Source organism: Hypanus sabinus, chromosome 17, assembly GCF_030144855.1.
Source record: "Hypanus sabinus isolate sHypSab1 chromosome 17, sHypSab1.hap1, whole genome shotgun sequence".
Lineage (NCBI taxonomy): Eukaryota > Metazoa > Chordata > Chondrichthyes > Myliobatiformes > Dasyatidae > Hypanus > Hypanus sabinus.
In genome coordinates, this window is record NC_082722.1 from 42,201,125 (window position 1) to 42,218,343 (window position 17,219).

Consider the following 17,219-nt stretch of genomic DNA (forward strand, 5'->3'; position numbering starts at 1 on the left):
AGGATATTGGAACCTTCGAGTTTGGGTGTAACCCATCCTTTTTGTACAGGTCATACCTTCCCTAAAGAGATCCCAATGATCCAGAAATCTGAGCCTTCCCCCTATACTAACTAACTCCTCAATCGTGCTTTGTCACTCAATTACTCAGTATGTGGCTAAGGAATTGGTGCAGGGAGACTATGAAGAATCGAACTTATGAAGAGGACTACATATGTTTTCCCTTGACCAGAAAATAGACAAGATTTTTAAAATGTTCAAAGAATTTCATGTCTAATATAGCTTGTGAATGGATGAAGAATGCAATATAATAAACTGAGTTCACCATTCAGAAACAAAATTAGAAAGCACTTTTACACAAAGTTTAATGGACATCTAACAATCTTCTTAAGACACTTGACAATTAATTTTTTTTTATAATTGTTGATGATTTTTCTTCCCTCTGCATAATACTGTGTTGCTCTATCTTAGTCCAGTAAGTCATCATGATCAATTCTGTGAGTTGAATTAATGCCTAATTAGGAATCAAATCTGTAGAGAATCAAATTACATCTTTTTAAAACAATATATTGCCAAGTAACAACCACTCAGTGGAAAATCTGCAAAAGATATGCTGCTCTTTGTTGTTTCTCTTTCACTCCAATCCAAGTTGCTGTCTGGTACAACTGTTGCCTAAGGGAGTCATACAGCTGTGTGATGGGAATTTTTTGATGTTGCAGTAATTATGCATGATCAAGAAATCCCATCTGCAGTGTGCAACAGCAACACAAGATTGGAATGGGAGCTGGAGCTGCAGTGCAGGAGAGAATTATCACTGGTTCAGTGAACATGAGAAATGAGAAGAAGGGGGGAAAACTGCATGAGCTAGAAGAATTGTGCAGTACGATATGGATAAGGAGAAATAGAGTGGCTTTTTAAATTGGAAAAGGCAGCAGGGATTTAATGAACAATTGTAAAACAGAGCAATCAGATTGAACACCAGAGAGTGATGGTACATGTCCTTGATAGCCTGCTATTTCTCCAAAATAAATTAAACTGTTTGCCAGCATCTTCAGTTTTCATACTAGCTCTGCTCATAATTTGTTATTGGCACAGATTTTGTATAAAGGAAAGCGAAATGATGATTGCACAGTTTAACACATGGCTAAGGAGTTGGTGTAGGAGGAAGAGCATCACATTTTGGATCATTGGGCTCTCTTCCAGGGAAAGTGGAACGTACAGAAGAGACATTTTGCACCTGAAATGGAGGGGCACTAATATACAGGTGGGAAGGTTTGGTAGTGCTGCACAGGGGATGGCTTAAACTAGAGATGCATGTAGATGGCAACCAGGGTGCAGGAACAGATAATGGAGAGGTTGTGGAGATTGATGTTGTTAAGATCTGAGAGAAAGTCAGGAATTGGAAGGTTGAGCATGGTGCAACTGGTGTCCTGAGCTGCATATATTTCAGTGCAAAAAGTATCATAGGAAAGGCAGATGATGTGCTCGGGACACGGACCAACATATGGAATTATGATATTGTAGCCTGTTGTGAGACTTGTTTCAGGAATGGCAGGACTGGCAGCTCGGTGTTCCAGGATTCCATTGTTTTAGAGGAAACAGAGCAGGAGGGATTAAAGGGGGAAGGATGGCATTACTAGTCATGGAAAATGTTACAGCAGTGCTCAGTCATTACAGACTTGGGAGGCTTCCCTGGAGCTTCCCTGTCGGACTTGAGATTTTGAATCACCTGTATGACCTGCCATTTTTATGGTGGGAACTGAAGTCTCAAAAGTGCAGAATGGTTGTGGTGTGGCATGTACAAGCTGAATCGAGGCAGTGGAGTCCAGGTTGGAGAGCAGGGAATAAGCCGGTGTTTGGCTGGTGCAGACTTGGAGGCAATTCAATTTGACAGATCTGAGGCGAGGAGAGTGGAAGCAATGCAGAGTCAAAGCAGTGGAGCTCAGATCTGCACCTGAGAGTAAGGAAAGATCCATGGTTTGATCGATTTGAGCACCAAGCCAAATTGGAAAAGTTGGGTACAGGCTGAATAGAGGTGGCAGGGCACTGGCCCAAGAGCATATCAAAGCAGCATGGTCTGGGTCCAAGAACAAGGTCTGGTTGACTTAAGCACCATACCAGATCGAAAACGAGGAGGGGTCTACATGGACTTTAGCAAGGCATTTGATAAGGTCCCGCATGGGAGGTTGATCAGGGAAGTTCAGTCGTTCAGCATTCAAGATGAGGTAGTAAATTGGTTAGATATTGGCTTTGTGGGGTAGTTGCCTCTGACTGGTGGCCTGTGACTAGTGGAGTGCCACAGGGATTGGTGCTGGGCCCATTGTTGTTTGTCACTTGTATCTATAATCTGGATGATGATACAGTTAACTGATTCAGCAAATTTGCAGATGACACCAAGATTGGGGTTATAGTGGACAGTGAGGAAGACTTTCAGAGCTAGCAGAGGGATCTGGACCAGCTGGGAAATGGCAGATGGAATTTAACGCAGACAGTTGCAAGATGTTGCACTTTGGTAGGACCAACCAGGGTAAGTCTTACACATTGAATGGTCAGGCACTGAGGAGACCAAAGAGATCTAGGAATGCAAGTCCATAATTCATTGAAAGTGGCAGCACAGCTAGATAGGGTTGTAAAGTTTTTGGCACATTGACCTTTATAAATCAGTAGTGTGAGTACAGGAGATGGGATGTTATATTGAAGTTATATAAGACCTAATTTGGTTAGCCCTAATTTGAAGTATTGCATGCAGTTTTGGCCACCTACCAACAGGAAAGATGTAAATAAGCTTGAAAGAGTAGAGAAAATTTATAAGGATGTTGCCAGGACTGGAGGACCTATGTTAGAAGGAAAGATTTAATAGGCTAGGACTTTATTCCTTGGAACGTAGAAGATTCAGGGGAGATTTGATACATGTAGACAGTATTATGAGGGCTATTGATGGGTAATGCCAGCAGGTTTTTTCCACTGAGTTTGAGTAGGACTACAAATAAAGGTCATGGGTTAAGACATAGGTAGGTCCCTCAATGTCGCAAAACAAAAGAGCTGGTTGTGGACTACAGGAAGAATGGAGACAGGCTAACCCCTATTGACATCAATGGATCTGGAGTTGAGAGGGTGAACAGCTTTAAGTTCCTTGGCATAAACATCACCAAGGATCTCATGTGGTCTGTACATACTGGCTATGTGGTGAAAAAGGCACAACAGCACCTCTTTCACTTCAGACAGTTGAAGGAGTTTGGTATGGTCCCCCAAATCCTAAGAACTTTCTATAGGGGCACAATTGAGAGCATCCTGACTGGCTGCATCACTGCCTGGTATGGGAACTGTACTTCCCTCAATCATGGGACTCTGCAGAGAGTGTTGTGGACAGCCCAGTACAGATGTAGATGTGAACTTCCCACTATTCAGGACACTTACAAAGATAGGTGTGTAAAAGGGGCTCAAAGGATCATTAGGGAACCGAGTCACGCCAACCACGAACTGTTCTAGCTACTACCATCCGGGAAGTGGTACCACAGCATAAAAGCCAGGGCCAACAGGCTCTGGGATTGCTTCTTCCACCAGGCCATCAGTCTGCTTAATTCATGCTAACACAACCATATTTCTATGTTATATTGATTGTCCTGTTGTACATACTATTTATTTTAAATTACTATAAATTGCATATTGCACATGTAGATGGAGATGTAATGTAAAGATTTTTGCTCCTCGTGTATATGAAGGATGTAAGTAATAATTCAATTCAAGAGTGAAAGGAGAAAAGTTTAAAGGGAACATGAAGGGAAAGCTAGAAGAAGTGCAGCTATGATCTCCGGAAAGGCAAGAAAGACAAAGAGACCAGGCACATAGGAACATCTTGAAAATTGTTCTCCAAGTTGCACGCAATCCTAACTTGGAAGCACATTGGTTATCTTTCATCATTGCTGTATCTAAATCGTGGAACTCCCTTTCCAACCTCATTGTGGAAGTGCCTTCACCAAAGTGATTACAGTGGTCAAGATGACAGTGATCAGAAACGGGAAATAAATGGCATTTATGCCAGTGACTCCCAGATCCTAATAATTAATAGTAAAATAAACATTATTTCATCACAAAGATTGGGTAACATATTCTCTTAAACTTTCTGATCTAGGTATTTTGTATCATTAGAAATCTTGTACCTCACAGTCTTCTACTTGTGACCTAGATTTTTAACCATTTAGATTGAAGACGACTTTTTGGATTGAACAGGATTTGAACCAAACAGTTCTATATCAGGGCTAGATCATGTAACATAAAAAAATGAATATTAAAACAGATTTTTAAAAAGTTTCAAGATGGAAAGAAAAATAGGAGCGGGACTGCCATAGTAGAATTTGTTAAGTGTGTTCAGGAGTGTTTCCTCGGGCAGTATATGGAAGACCCTGAAAGGAGGCGGCAAAGATTAACCTTCTCTTGGGAAATAGGACAGGACAGGTTCTGTTAGAGTGAAGGGCAGGGCTGGCAGGAGTAGGGAACCCTCTGAATGATGAGGGGTATTGAGGCTCTGGTCAGTTAAAAGAAGGAAGCATGGGTCAGGCACAGGCAGCTGAAATCAAGCGAATCCTAAGAACTTATATTAAGCAAAAAAGAGTAACTAGAGAGTGAACAGGGTCCTTCAAAGACCAAAGTGGACTTCTTTATGTGGAGCCTCAGGAGAAGGGCAAGATTTTGATTGAATACTTCTGCTCAGAGTTTGTAGGAAAGATGCCATTAAGCTGGAAAGAATGCAAAAGAGATTTACTAGGATGTAGTTGGGATCAAGGGACTGAGTTATGCAAAGAGGTTGAGAACAGTGGAAGGTATTTCATGACATATGTGACTGATGATAAACCTAATTCTAATATGAATATTGTGGACTTAAAGTGGGAAGGGGGCAGGAGAGGAGGGGAAGCAGGAAGCACCAGAGAAAAATTCCATGAAAATCAATAAACCAATTGTTTGGAATCAAATGACCTTGCCTGGTGTCTCAGTTGTAGGTGTGTCTGCACCCACACATCCACCCCTCCCACAGCGCTCTACTCTTGCCATTCCCAATATACTTTGCTCCCAGTAGATTTACAAACTTGCTCTCCACTCCACATTGACAAATACGGTACTGTGCACTTGTATGACAAACAAGAGAAAATCTGCAGATACTGGAAATCCGAAGGAAAACACAGAATGCTGGAGGAACTCAACAGTTCAGGCAGCATTTAAGGAAAAGAGTAAACAGGAGGGTCTCTGCCCTAAACATTAATTATTTACTCTTTTCCATAGATGCTGCCTGGCCTGCTGAGTTCCATCAGCGTTTTGTGTGTGACACACTTGTACAACACTTGTATCCATGTGCCATTTTTCCAGCTCCTGCCAGAAGCTTTGAAAGTCTTCCTGTTTGTTCACTGTACCCCCAATCTTAGTGTCATCTGCAAATATGTTGATCCAGTTTACCAGATTATCACCCAGATTGGTGGTATAGATGAACATAGAACATAGAATAGTACAGCACATTACAGGCTCTTCGGCCCACAATGTTGTGCTGACCATCAAACCCTGCCTCCCATATAACCCCCCCCCCACCTTAAATTCCTCCATATACCTGTCTAGTAGTCTCTTAAACTTCACTAGTGCATCTGCCTCCACCACTGACTCAGGCAGTGCATTCCACTCATCAACCACTCTCTGAGTGAAAAACCTTCCTCTAATATCTCCCTTGAACTTCCCTCCCCTTATCTTAAAGCCATGTCCTCTTGTACTGAGCAGTAGTGCCCTGGGGAAGAGGCGCTGGCTGTCCACTCTGTCTATTCCTCCTAGTATCTTGTACACCTCTATCATGTCTCCTCTCATCCTCCTCCTCTCCAAAGAGTAAAGCCCTAGCTCCCTTAATCTCTGATCATAATTCATACTCTCTAAACCAGGCAGCATCCTGGTAAATCTTCTCTGATGAACAACAGTGGACCCAGCACCAATCCCTGCAGCACACCCACTAGTCACAGGCCACTAGTTAAGGAAGCAACCGTCTACTGCCACCCTCTGGCTTCTCTCACAAAACCATGTCGAATCCAATTTAATACCTTATTTGAATGCCAAGCGACTGAACTCTCTTGACCAATCTCCCATGCGAGTCCTTGTCGAAGGCCTTGCTAATATCTAGGCAGACAACATCCACCGCCTTTCCTTCATCATGGACATAGCCATGTTGACTATCTCTAATCATTCCCCGAGTGGAAGGGCCAGGTTCCATGCTCTTTGTCTGAGTAGGCCCTTCACACCACCTCCCCGCTCCCAGTCTGCCCTGCTATTCGATACAATCACAGATAATCGTCTATCTCAGTACTCCAATATTCCTGCTCTTTTGCCCAAATACCCAGAAGTATTTTTGTGTCTAGAACTTTCAAAAATAATTTTTAAAGATATAGAAAAATATAAATAATCTCAGCACAAGAATGGTTGTTTGACAATAATTAATACCACGCTGTTTGAACTTTTATTTACACTTTATGGCACTCAGCCTAGCATTTCTTGGTGAGTTCTTGCAAGTTCTGCTGAGTCGTTTGGTAATACAACGCTTCCAGATGAGTAAGGACACTTGGACAGCAACATCCATCTAACTCAATAAAGGCTGCTTGTTTTGTCCTGTTCACTTTTCTGCATCACTGAGCACTGAGTTTTTAACCACAAAATTCTGGATTGAAAGCATCATCCCAAAATGTTGCAGGATTTTTAACTATCTTACACTTATTATAAAATGTTATAAATAATCATAAATATTATTAAGCTGGAAGATCGTACTCTACTAGATTTTTTATAACTGTTGAGTGTCAGACTATTAAAAAAAAGACACCAAAAGCAGAGAAGTCCCCAGCAGCTCACTGTTCATCATCCAGACGGCAGTGCTCTCACTGAAATCAAGTCTATAGCTATTGTCAGCCTCCTAGCAGAAAAAAGGCATTTGGAAATTATTCTTCATATGAAAAAAAACCATCTCACACACTATTGATACATTGCATAATTCAGCAGTGGATACTTTCTCAATGAAGGGCACCTAGTTGCAATACATTTTGGTGTGAAAATTGCCTGCACGAGAGGACTTCAGCTAAGAGGAGAAACTGGGTAGGCTGGGTGTGCTTTTCCCTGGAAGGAGGGAAGCTGAGGGATAACCTGATAGACTTCTATAAAATTATTAAGGGGTTAGACGTCAGAATCTTTTTCTCATGGTAAGGGTATGATAAACAAGAGGACGCAATGAATAAACTCTTCTCAGGCTTCAAGCTGAGTACTGGTTATTAATTATCACCAACATTTCAACAACAACTCTGCCATCTTCTTCAAGGATGATGGCTGGGTAAATCTAGTCCAGTATTATTTACACATCCACAGTCCATCCCTCCTGATTGGTTAGTACTCATCTAGCAAGGTTTCTGCTTTTCCAGTTTGTTTACAATCAAATTCTATTTCTTACTTAGAGCAAGACCCTTGCCTTTGTTAAAATTATTTTCCTCTAGACTTATTTCAATGGCTTTCTTTACCAGGTGGTTCCAAAAGCCATTGGCACAGACATCATCCCTAAAAAGGATGACAGGGTTTTCATCGAAACATCGGTTATAATCAATACCTGTGCCTAGCTTGAAGCCCAAGAAAAGTTTATTCATCATACATGTTAGGAAAGCACTAGATCCTTTTTCAAGAGAGCATAAGTTTAAGATGGTAGGAAGAGGATTTGAGAAGAAAGTTTTTTTCTCCGGAGTAGTCGGCGCCTGGATCTCAGGAAAAGAAATCAAATGCAGTATTATATTTAAAAGGGGCAGGACGGAGATGCATCTCTACCAAAGGAAGTGTAGCCTGCAAGTCACCTTTGGGCAAGGTGAAGCACCTGCTTAGCCCCCCGCCTCCCCAAATCAGCCATGGGAGCAGGTGGTGCATATCACAATTCCTAGTTATACGACCACAGACACCAGGCAGATGACGTCTGAAGAGTATTGATAATGGCCAGGGTCACCTGTCTTGTAAAGGTGCTGTCCAGAAGAAGGCAATCGCAAACGGCTTCTGCAGAAAAATTTGCCAGGAACAATCATGGTCACGGAGATCATGATCACTTACATCATACGACACAGCACATGAACAAATGAATGTTATATTTAAGTAATATTAGGTATTTGAATAAAAGGATACAGATAATACTGGCAAATGGAATTTGTGTAGATGGGCTAAAAGGCCAAAGGGCCCATTTCTGTGCCATTCTGATTATAATTAACAAGAAGGACTTTCACATAATGCCTTTCAGGAGGTGTTTAATTTATTAAATTTTATTTGTTTTGACTTTATTGAACAGAAGTAATAAACAAATGGATTTCAAAAACTTTTTGAAAGCAGTGAAAAGCATTGTCAAAAAGTAAGGAGTAGATTTCTGCTGCTGTCTGATCCAGTTTGGCTCCAGAAATACAACCTGGATGTGACAGGTTGCTAAAATAAATAGCACATTGTAACAAAAAGCAAGTATTATTCAGTTTCTACTTGAAGTGGTAATTTGAAAACCAGCTAGACTTTATTGTGAAGACACGCTGTCATTTTATAAACAGAAAATTGTCTCTAGTTCAAGTAAAGACCTTGAAATAGAATAAAATGATTATTGGATGTTACTTTTCAAAAAATTGAGAGGAAGATGGAAAAGGAATTTTTTCTGGATCTACAGCTAACTGCTCTGGATTCCCTGATCAAATGCTGTAAAATCAGGCAAGGCAGAGTGCACTATAGTTAAAGGAACCGATCGCTTTTCTCTTTATTTATCTAACTGGGATAGCATCAAGCAAGTTCCTCAGCAGGTGTGTGTTTCATCTCCCCTTATCTTTGAGTGTTCTCTGCATCAGATGATTTAAAGAGTACAATCTAGAAAATTCTTTTTCTATAACCATATTCAACCTTTGTAAAGCAGATTTTTCATAATTCCTGGCATGAAGGAGGCAATTTGACCCATCGAGATTGCCATTTATAATGCAGTTTATAGTATTAAGGTGGAAACTATTTAATTCCACATTATTATTTCAACTAGCTGTAACCATGAGGGAAGCAAACTGTGAAAAATGTAGAAACAAAATACTATTTCTGTGGGTTGTACTCTCAGTGAAAAGCTAATAAAAATAATCTAATCTTCCATTATTAACTGATGGTAGACGCTCACAAGATTAGTCTGTGTTCAAATCTTCTCATGTGTAAAGAGTAAATTCTCAAATTTTTTTAATTCATCAATAATTATGGCTGGCTGAGCATGTTTTTCCCATTTAATATAAAACTTGCTGAACATAAACACTTTAAATATTTTGCTAGCAAAGACTTCCTCTACCTGGTGATAGTCCCCCTACTTTGATACCGATCTCTAATTTTCATTGTCCCATTTACCCAGAGTCTGAACCCTTCAGGCTCTAACCATGGAGCAGAGTCCCAGAAAATCTTGGGTTCTGGACCTTCAAAGACATTGAGGGTACACATCACACATCATATTGTTCTGTGGTTGCTTCCAGGAAGAGTGGTTTGGCAGTCAACCAGACTACACTAAATACTGGCATGGTCTTTCTGGTTGCATAAATGTATATATATAATAAGGATAATAGTAAGTCAAACAGCTTTCAGGAGAAGTGACAGCAGGGTGGATGTTACACTACAAAAGAAATGCTATACTTCACCATTTTTGATTATACTTGGGCATTCAAGTGATTTGTAGTTTGATCTTTTGTCATCATATTGCTATAAATTTCTGCATCTCATGCTGCCAGCTGAAGCACTTGCTTTTCAATCGCAATAAATTCAGAAATGCAGACTTGTGGCTAAATCAGCACATTTTAAGAAGTTGATTTATGTAAATTGTACATGCAGTTTAATCCTGTCAAGATCTTAATTTCTTTGAAAGATGAACATGCTTAAATTTGTCTTTGTTTTTATACAAACCCCATTTCCAGAAAAGTTGGGATGTTTTCCAAAATGCAATAAAAACAAAAATATGTGATATGTTAATTCACGTGAACCTTTATTTAACTGACAAAAGTACAAAGAAAAGATTTTCAATAGTTTTACTGACCAACTTAGTTGTATTTTGTAAATATACACAAATTTAGAATTTGATGGCTGCAACACACTCAACAAAAGTTGGGACAGAGGCATGTTTACCATTGTGTTACATCACCTTTCCTTTTAATAACACTTATTAATCGTTTTGGAACTGAGGATACTAATTATAGTAGATTTGCAATTGGAAATTTTGTCCATTCTTGCTTGATATAAGACTTCAGCTGCTCAATAGTCCGTGGTCTCCGTTGTCTGATTCTCCTCTTCATGATGTGCCATACATTTTCAATAGGAGATAGATCTGGACTGGCAGCAGGCCAGTCAAGCACACGCACTCTGTGTCTACAAAGCCACACTGCTGCAGCCCGTGCAGAATGTGGTCTGGCATTGTCCTGCTGAAATAAGCACAGACGTGCCAGGAAGAGTCATAGCCTTGATGGCAACATATGTCTCTCTAAAATCCTAATATACGCCTCAGAGTCAATGATACCTTCACATACATGCAACTCACCCATGCCGTGGGCACTGATGCACCCCCATACCATCACAGATGCTGGCTTTTGCACCTTTCGCTGATAACAATCAGGATGGTCATTTTCATCTTTGGCACGGAGAACTCGACGCCCGTTTTTTCCAAAAAGTAGCTGAAATGTGGACTCATCTGACCACAGCATATGGTTCCACAGTCTTTCGGTCAATCTGAGATGAGCTCGGGGCCCAGAGAACTCGCCAGCATTTCTGCATAGAGTTGAGGTATGGTTTCCTCCTTGCGTAATACAGTTTCAAGTTGCATTTCTGGATGCAGCAACGAAGTGACAATGGTTTTCCAAAGTACTCCCCAGCCCAGGTGGCTATAATTGTCACAGTAGCATGGCGGTTTCTTAGGCAGTGCCGCCTGAAGGCTCGAAGATCACGCGCATTCAACAGTGGTTTCCAACCTTGCCCTTTACGCACTGAGATGTCTGAATTCTCTGAATCTTTTCACAATATTATGTACCGTAGTTGTTGAAAGACCTAAATTCTCTGCAATCTTGTGTTGGGAGATGTTCCTTTTGAATTGACTAACAATTCTCTCACAAATTTTGGCACAAAGACTGAGCCTTTGATGGACGCTACTTTTATACCCAGTCATGATACCTCACCAATGAGCCTGCTTAATGTCGAGTCTTCCAAACCTGTGTTACTTGAATATTCTGTGCACTTTTAAATCTTATTTTAACTCTGTCCCAACTTTTGTTGAGTGTGTTGTAGCCATCAAATTCTAAATGTGTGTATATTTACAAAATACAATTAAGTTGGTCAGTAAAACTATTGAAAATCTTTTCTTTGTACTTATGTCAGTTAAATAAAGGTTCACGTGAATTAACATATCACAGATTTTTGTTTTTATTGCATTTTGGAAAATATCCCAACTTTTCTGGAAATAGTGTTTATAAATAATAAACTGCGGTGCAGTTTGTTCAGGTTATAGAAAAGAAATGATAGAACATGCAAAAGAGATTTAGAAAGACACTGCCAAAGGAGAAGAAATGTGGCTGTGAAGAAAGATAAGCCAGAGCAGTTTCCTGAACAGCTTAACATGATTAGAGCCAACATAAGCATGATTCAAGGAATGAATGGGTTAACATACGAGGAGCATTTGGCAGCTTTAGTCCTGTACTCAGTGAAATTTAGAAGAATGCGGGTGCATCTCATTGAAATGTAACGGATGTTGAAAGGTCTAGCTCGGGGGTCGGCAACCCGCGGCTCTTTTACCTCCGTGCTGCGGCTCCCTGTTGCTTTGGGAAATAATTGGTCTTTTGCAGCATCCGCGCCCATGGGGGCCAGGTTGAGGGAGGCTTAAAAGCAAGGCTGTTTAGTTCGAATAAAGTTATTCGACTGCAGTTTACTGACTGTGTGAGCACACTGCTACAACGTGTTTTTATCGCTATTAATATACGTCACCACTGCCAATACCTGACACCCGTCAGTGCGCGATTTCTTTAATTTTTCGATCCAAGGTAGGCAAACTATGGAGAATTCTAAAAAAAGAAAAGTGACTGAAGAAAACAGAACGTTTAATGATACGTGGACAGATTCATTTGCTTTCACTGTTGACGAGACTGGTTTACCGGTATGCTTAATATGCAATGAGAAACTAGCAAACAACAGAAAGTCAAATGTTGCAAGGCATTTCTAGAATAAACACGCAGCCTTTGCTCAAAAATATCCGGATGGAGATGAGAGAAAAAAAGCCGTTTCAGAACTGATGCGGAAGGTTGATCTGAGCAAAAATCATTTCAAGCAATGAATGAAGTCCGGAAAACCAATGACATACGCTAGTTATACTGCCGCTCAGGAAATAGTCAGGCACGGGAAGCAGTTTACAGATGGTGAATATATAAAAGAATCTTTCATTAAGATTTCAGAACATCTATTCACGGACTTTAAAAACAAGAGTGAAATTGTGCAGAAAATCAGGGATATGCCCCTCTCTGAAAAGACTGTCAAAGACAGAACCATAAAAATGGCAGAAGACATCACAAGACAGCAAATTAAAGACATCAATTCAGCTGTGGCCTACTCGATTGCCTGTGACGAGTCTAAAGACAAAGGTGATATTGAACAAATAGTGTTGTTCTGCCGGTATGTAAACTCTGCTGGGCCACAGGAAGAACTGATTGAGTTGATACCTCTAAAAGACCAAACACGGGGGGGAGGACATCTGTGAGGCTGTCTTGAATTGTTTAAGAGCCAAAGGAATAAAGACTACCCACCTGGTGTCAGTAGCTACTGATGGGGCACCGAATATGACGGGAACGCACAAGGGAATTGTGGCTTTATTGCAGAAGTCGCTGGACAGAAAGCTGCTGATTTTTCACTGCATCTTGCACCAAGAGGCACTGTGCGCTCAAACATTTCTTCCGGAATGCACAGAAGTAATGGATGTTGTCATTCAGATTGTCAATAAAATAATGGCAAAAAGTTTAAATCACCGTCAATTCCGTTTGTTACTGGACGAGCTGGAAAGCGCATATTCTGATCTCCTGCTGCACAACAAAGTCCGGTGGCTGTCCAGAGGGGAGGTGCTGAAACGCTTTGTCGCGTGTCTGGAAGAAGTGAAAACTTTCCTGGGCAGCAAAGGGCTGGAAAAGCTACACTTCATGGTAGACATGACAGCGCACCTGAACACGCTGAACACAGCTCTTCAGGGGAAAGGACGTACAGCCCTACACATGTTGGAGGATGTTTTGGCGTTCGAGCGCAAGTTGACAGTGCTTGCCAGAGATTTACAGAAAGGCACATTGTCTCACTTCCCCAATTTGAGAGAGTTCAAACAAGGTCACGACATGATAAGTTCGGAGTATTTACATTCTGCGATCATCGCAATGCAAACTTCGTTTGGGAAACGCTTCTGTGAGTTCAGAGAGGAAAAAAACACATTATCCTTCCCGGTCACTCCCCTAAGCATCGATTCATCTCTACTGAATACGACTGCATTGGCAGGTGTGAGTAAACCTGATCTTGAGATGGAACTGGCCGAAATAGCCGACAAAGACATATGGGTGTCCAAGTTTAGATGCTTGACAGCAGACCTTGAAGATGTTGCCCGTCAGAAGGCCGTTCTTGCTCAGAATCACAAATGGAGTGATATTGAAAACCTCCCAAAAGCGGACAAACTTGTGTTCGAAACATGGAATGCTATCCCCGACATTTATGTAAACATTAAAAAGTATGCGCTTGGAGTCCTGTCGATCTTTGGATCCACATATGTATGTGAGCAGGTGTTCTCCAACATGAACTTTATTAAAAACAAACATCGTGCATGCCTCACAGGTGACAGCTTGCGATCCTGTGTAAAGATGAAGGTGACGTCATACAGCCCTGATGTGCAGATGCTGTGCGCTGAGGTCCAGGAGCAGAAATCTCATTAACCAAGTATGATACATATTTTAATTGCCTATTATTTTAGGAATATTCATATTTTTTCATTGTTCAGTGAAATAGTCCTTTTATTTTTCAGGTTGACAGCTGGCTGACGTTATTTTTGGTTTGCGGCTGGCGGAAAATTTAAGTTCAGCGTTTTTCATAAATACAAGAAGAACTCAAATAGACATTGAGTATTTTACTTAAAAGTAACCTTCAACCCAACGTCTTTTTTTCGGAGTTCAAAATGTTTTTGTTGCATGCAGAAATGTAATTTCGTTTTCTCTGCAGGAGTTCATCAATTTCATAAATGCAACACATTATAGTTTGTTTATACATAGCATAAAGGCAAAAAAAACGTTGTATGCAGTGTTATTTCATTTTAAATGTCAAACGGGTTTTGCGGCTCCCAGTGTTTTCTTTTCTGTGGGAAACGGGTCCAAGTGGCTCTTTCAGTGGTAAAGGTTGCTGACCCCTGGTCTAGCTAAAGTGGATGTGGAGAGGATGACCCCTATGGTGGGGGTATCCAGAACTAGAGGACACAGCTTCAAAATTGAGGGGCGACTCTTTATAACAGAGGTAAGGAGGAGTTTCTTTTTTACCCAGAGAGTAGTGAATCTGTGGAATGCTCTGCCACAGACTGCGGTAGAAGCCAAGACCATGTGTATATTTAAAGATGAAGTTGATAGTTTCCCGATTGGTCAGAGCATCAAAATTCGATGGGCTGAATGCCCTAATACTACTGCTCCTATGTCTTGTGGTCTATGGAAGGGAAATTATGTTTGATTTCTTTTTGTTTGAGAATGTAAGTAATAAATAATTTTCTCATAACATATTTAGATTTTTCTATAGAGCTTTAACAAGATTTTGCTTAGCCTACAGTCTCATGGAGGTGTGTGTATTAGCAAGGGAAGGATTGGTTAATGGGCAGAAAAAGATGTGCCACAAAAGTTTGTTCTTAAGTCTCAGCTGTTTGTAACCTGATGGCCAGTTATAATGTATTTAAGTTTTCTTATAATACAAAAGCTATATGGGGACAGTAAGCTTGGAGGTGGTGGGGGGGAGGGTACTTGAAACATTAAATGAATGGTCAAGAGGTGTATGCAAATCTAAGATACACTTTTATTAAAAAGTTAAAAAAAATGGTAAGCAGTTATTAAATTTTCTTGTTCTGTCTAAGAAATCTGGATATGCTTGTACAAGCAACAAAAGTTTAGTATCTAGGTACAGCAAACAAGCTATCAGGAAAGCAAGCAGTATGTTCTTTTTTATGAGGAGTTTGGGGTGCTTGATAAAAGTCTTGCTTCAAGTTCAGAGAGCTTTGCTGAGATCACAGAGTGTTGCTGTTTTAGTCTCTATTTTGGGAGACGGACAAGTCGAAATTCTCTTGTCTGTCACCCTCGGGACCTGAATTGTAATTGGCCACAGAAAATTCAGTTCCAAGTTCAAAGTAAATTATTATCAAAGTACATACTGGATATGTCACCATATACAACCCCGAAATTCATTTTCTTGCAGACACACTCAGTAAGTCCATTAACCATAACAGAACCAATGGGTGTACAACCTGTGTGCAAAAGACTACAGACTGTTCAAATAAAAAAAGGAAAGAAATAATTAATTAATGCGTAAATAAATAACTGAATAGATAAACAAACAAGTATGCAATAGGCATTGAGAATGTAAGATGAAGAATCCTTGAAATTTAGTCCATAGGTTGAGGGATTATTTGAATGATGGGGCAAGTAATGTTATCCTCTTTGGTTCTTGAGCCTGATGATTGAGGGGTAATGACTGTTCCTGAACCTGTTTTTGAGTCCTGAAGCTCCAGTACCTTCTTCCTAATGGCAGGTCAGAACATGACCTGGATGGCAGGGTTCCCTGAAGATGGATGCTGCTTTCCTGCAAAAACACTCCATGTAGATGTACTCAGTGGTGGAAAGGACTTTACCTGTGATGAAGTGGGCCATATCCACTACTTCTGTAGGGTTTTCTATTCAATGGCATTGGTATTTCCATACCAGGCTGTAGTGCAGCCAGTCAATATACTCTCCACCACACATCTATAGAGGTTTGTGAATTTTAGATGTCATACCAAATCTTCATAAACTTCTAAGGAAGTAGACGCACTGCCGTGCTTTTCTCATAATTGTACTTGCGTTGGGCCCAGGACAGATCCTCCAAAATAATACACCTAGAAATTTAAAGTTGCTGTCACTCTCCATCCCCAATCCCCCAATGAGGACTGGCTGATAGACCTCTGGTTTCCTCCTCCTGAAGTCAATAATCATCTCCTTAGTCTTGCTAGCATTGATTAAGAGGCTGTTGTTGTAGCACTACTCAGCCAGATTTTCAATCTCCCTCCTGTCTGCTGATTCATCAGCAAACTTGAATATGGCATCGGAGCTCTGCTTAGCCACACAGTCATAAGTGTAATGTGAGTAAAACAAAGGTCTAAGCACACACCCTTGTGATGCACCTGTGCTGATGGAGATGCTGTTGCCAGTCTGAACAGACTGGGGTCTGCCAGTGAAGAAATCGAGGAACCAATTACACAAGGAGGTATTGAGGCCAAGGTCTTGAAGCTTATTTATTAGTTTTGAGGGGATGATAGAATTGAATGATGAGCTGGAGTTGCTAAACAGCATACTGGTGTATGCACTTTTGCTATTTAGATATTCCAGGGTTGAGTGAAGGCCAATGAGATGTAATCTGTTGTAATGGTTGGCAAATTGGAGCAGATCCAAGTCACTTCTTAGGCAGGAGTTGATATGTTTCATTGCCATCCTCTCAAAACACATCATCACTACTGGATGATAATCATTGAGGCAGGCTACCATATTCTTCTTAGATACAGGTATGATTGAAGCTTGCTTGAAGCACTTGGGTTCCTTAGACTGCCAAAGCAAGAAGTTAAAGATTTCAGTGAACCTGTGCTAGTTTATCAGCACAGGTCTTTAATACTTAGCCAGGTACCCCATGTGGGCTGGGTGCTTTCTGTGGGTTCACCCTCATGAAGGATGTTCACAAGTTGGTCTCAGAGACTGAAATCACAGGATCATCGGGGGCTTTTGAATTTGTGATGGATCCTCCATGTTTTGACAGTCAAAGCAAGCATAGAAGGCATTGAGTTGATATGGAAGCAAAACGTTGTTGTCACCTAGTTTAGCATTTAAACCCTGCCACAGCTGTCGTGCATCATTCATCAATTCAAGTTCTGAGTGGATTTGTCACTTCACATGTGAGATGATTTTCCGGAG

General features: G+C 40.8%; 2 protein-coding genes across 3 annotated transcripts in view; both read left to right on the forward strand.

The window, feature by feature from the left end:
- itfg1 (integrin alpha FG-GAP repeat containing 1) overlaps positions 1-17,219 on the forward strand; it is a 246,169-nt gene that overhangs the window by 186,109 nt on the left and 42,841 nt on the right. The gene's annotated exons all lie outside the window — the stretch shown is intronic.
- On the forward strand, positions 11,838-14,896 carry LOC132407190 (general transcription factor II-I repeat domain-containing protein 2A-like). The gene is made up of 2 exons (XM_059993476.1): positions 11,838-13,971; positions 14,057-14,896. The coding sequence occupies exon 1, from the start codon at positions 12,843-12,845 to the stop codon at positions 13,965-13,967; it is 1,125 nt and encodes a 374-aa protein (XP_059849459.1). The 5' UTR covers positions 11,838-12,842; the 3' UTR covers positions 13,968-13,971; positions 14,057-14,896.

Coding starts and splice junctions, on each gene's coding strand:
- LOC132407190 (XM_059993476.1), top strand. CDS start 12,843: ATGACGGGAACGCACAAGGGAATTGTGGCTTTATTGCAGAAGTCGCTG.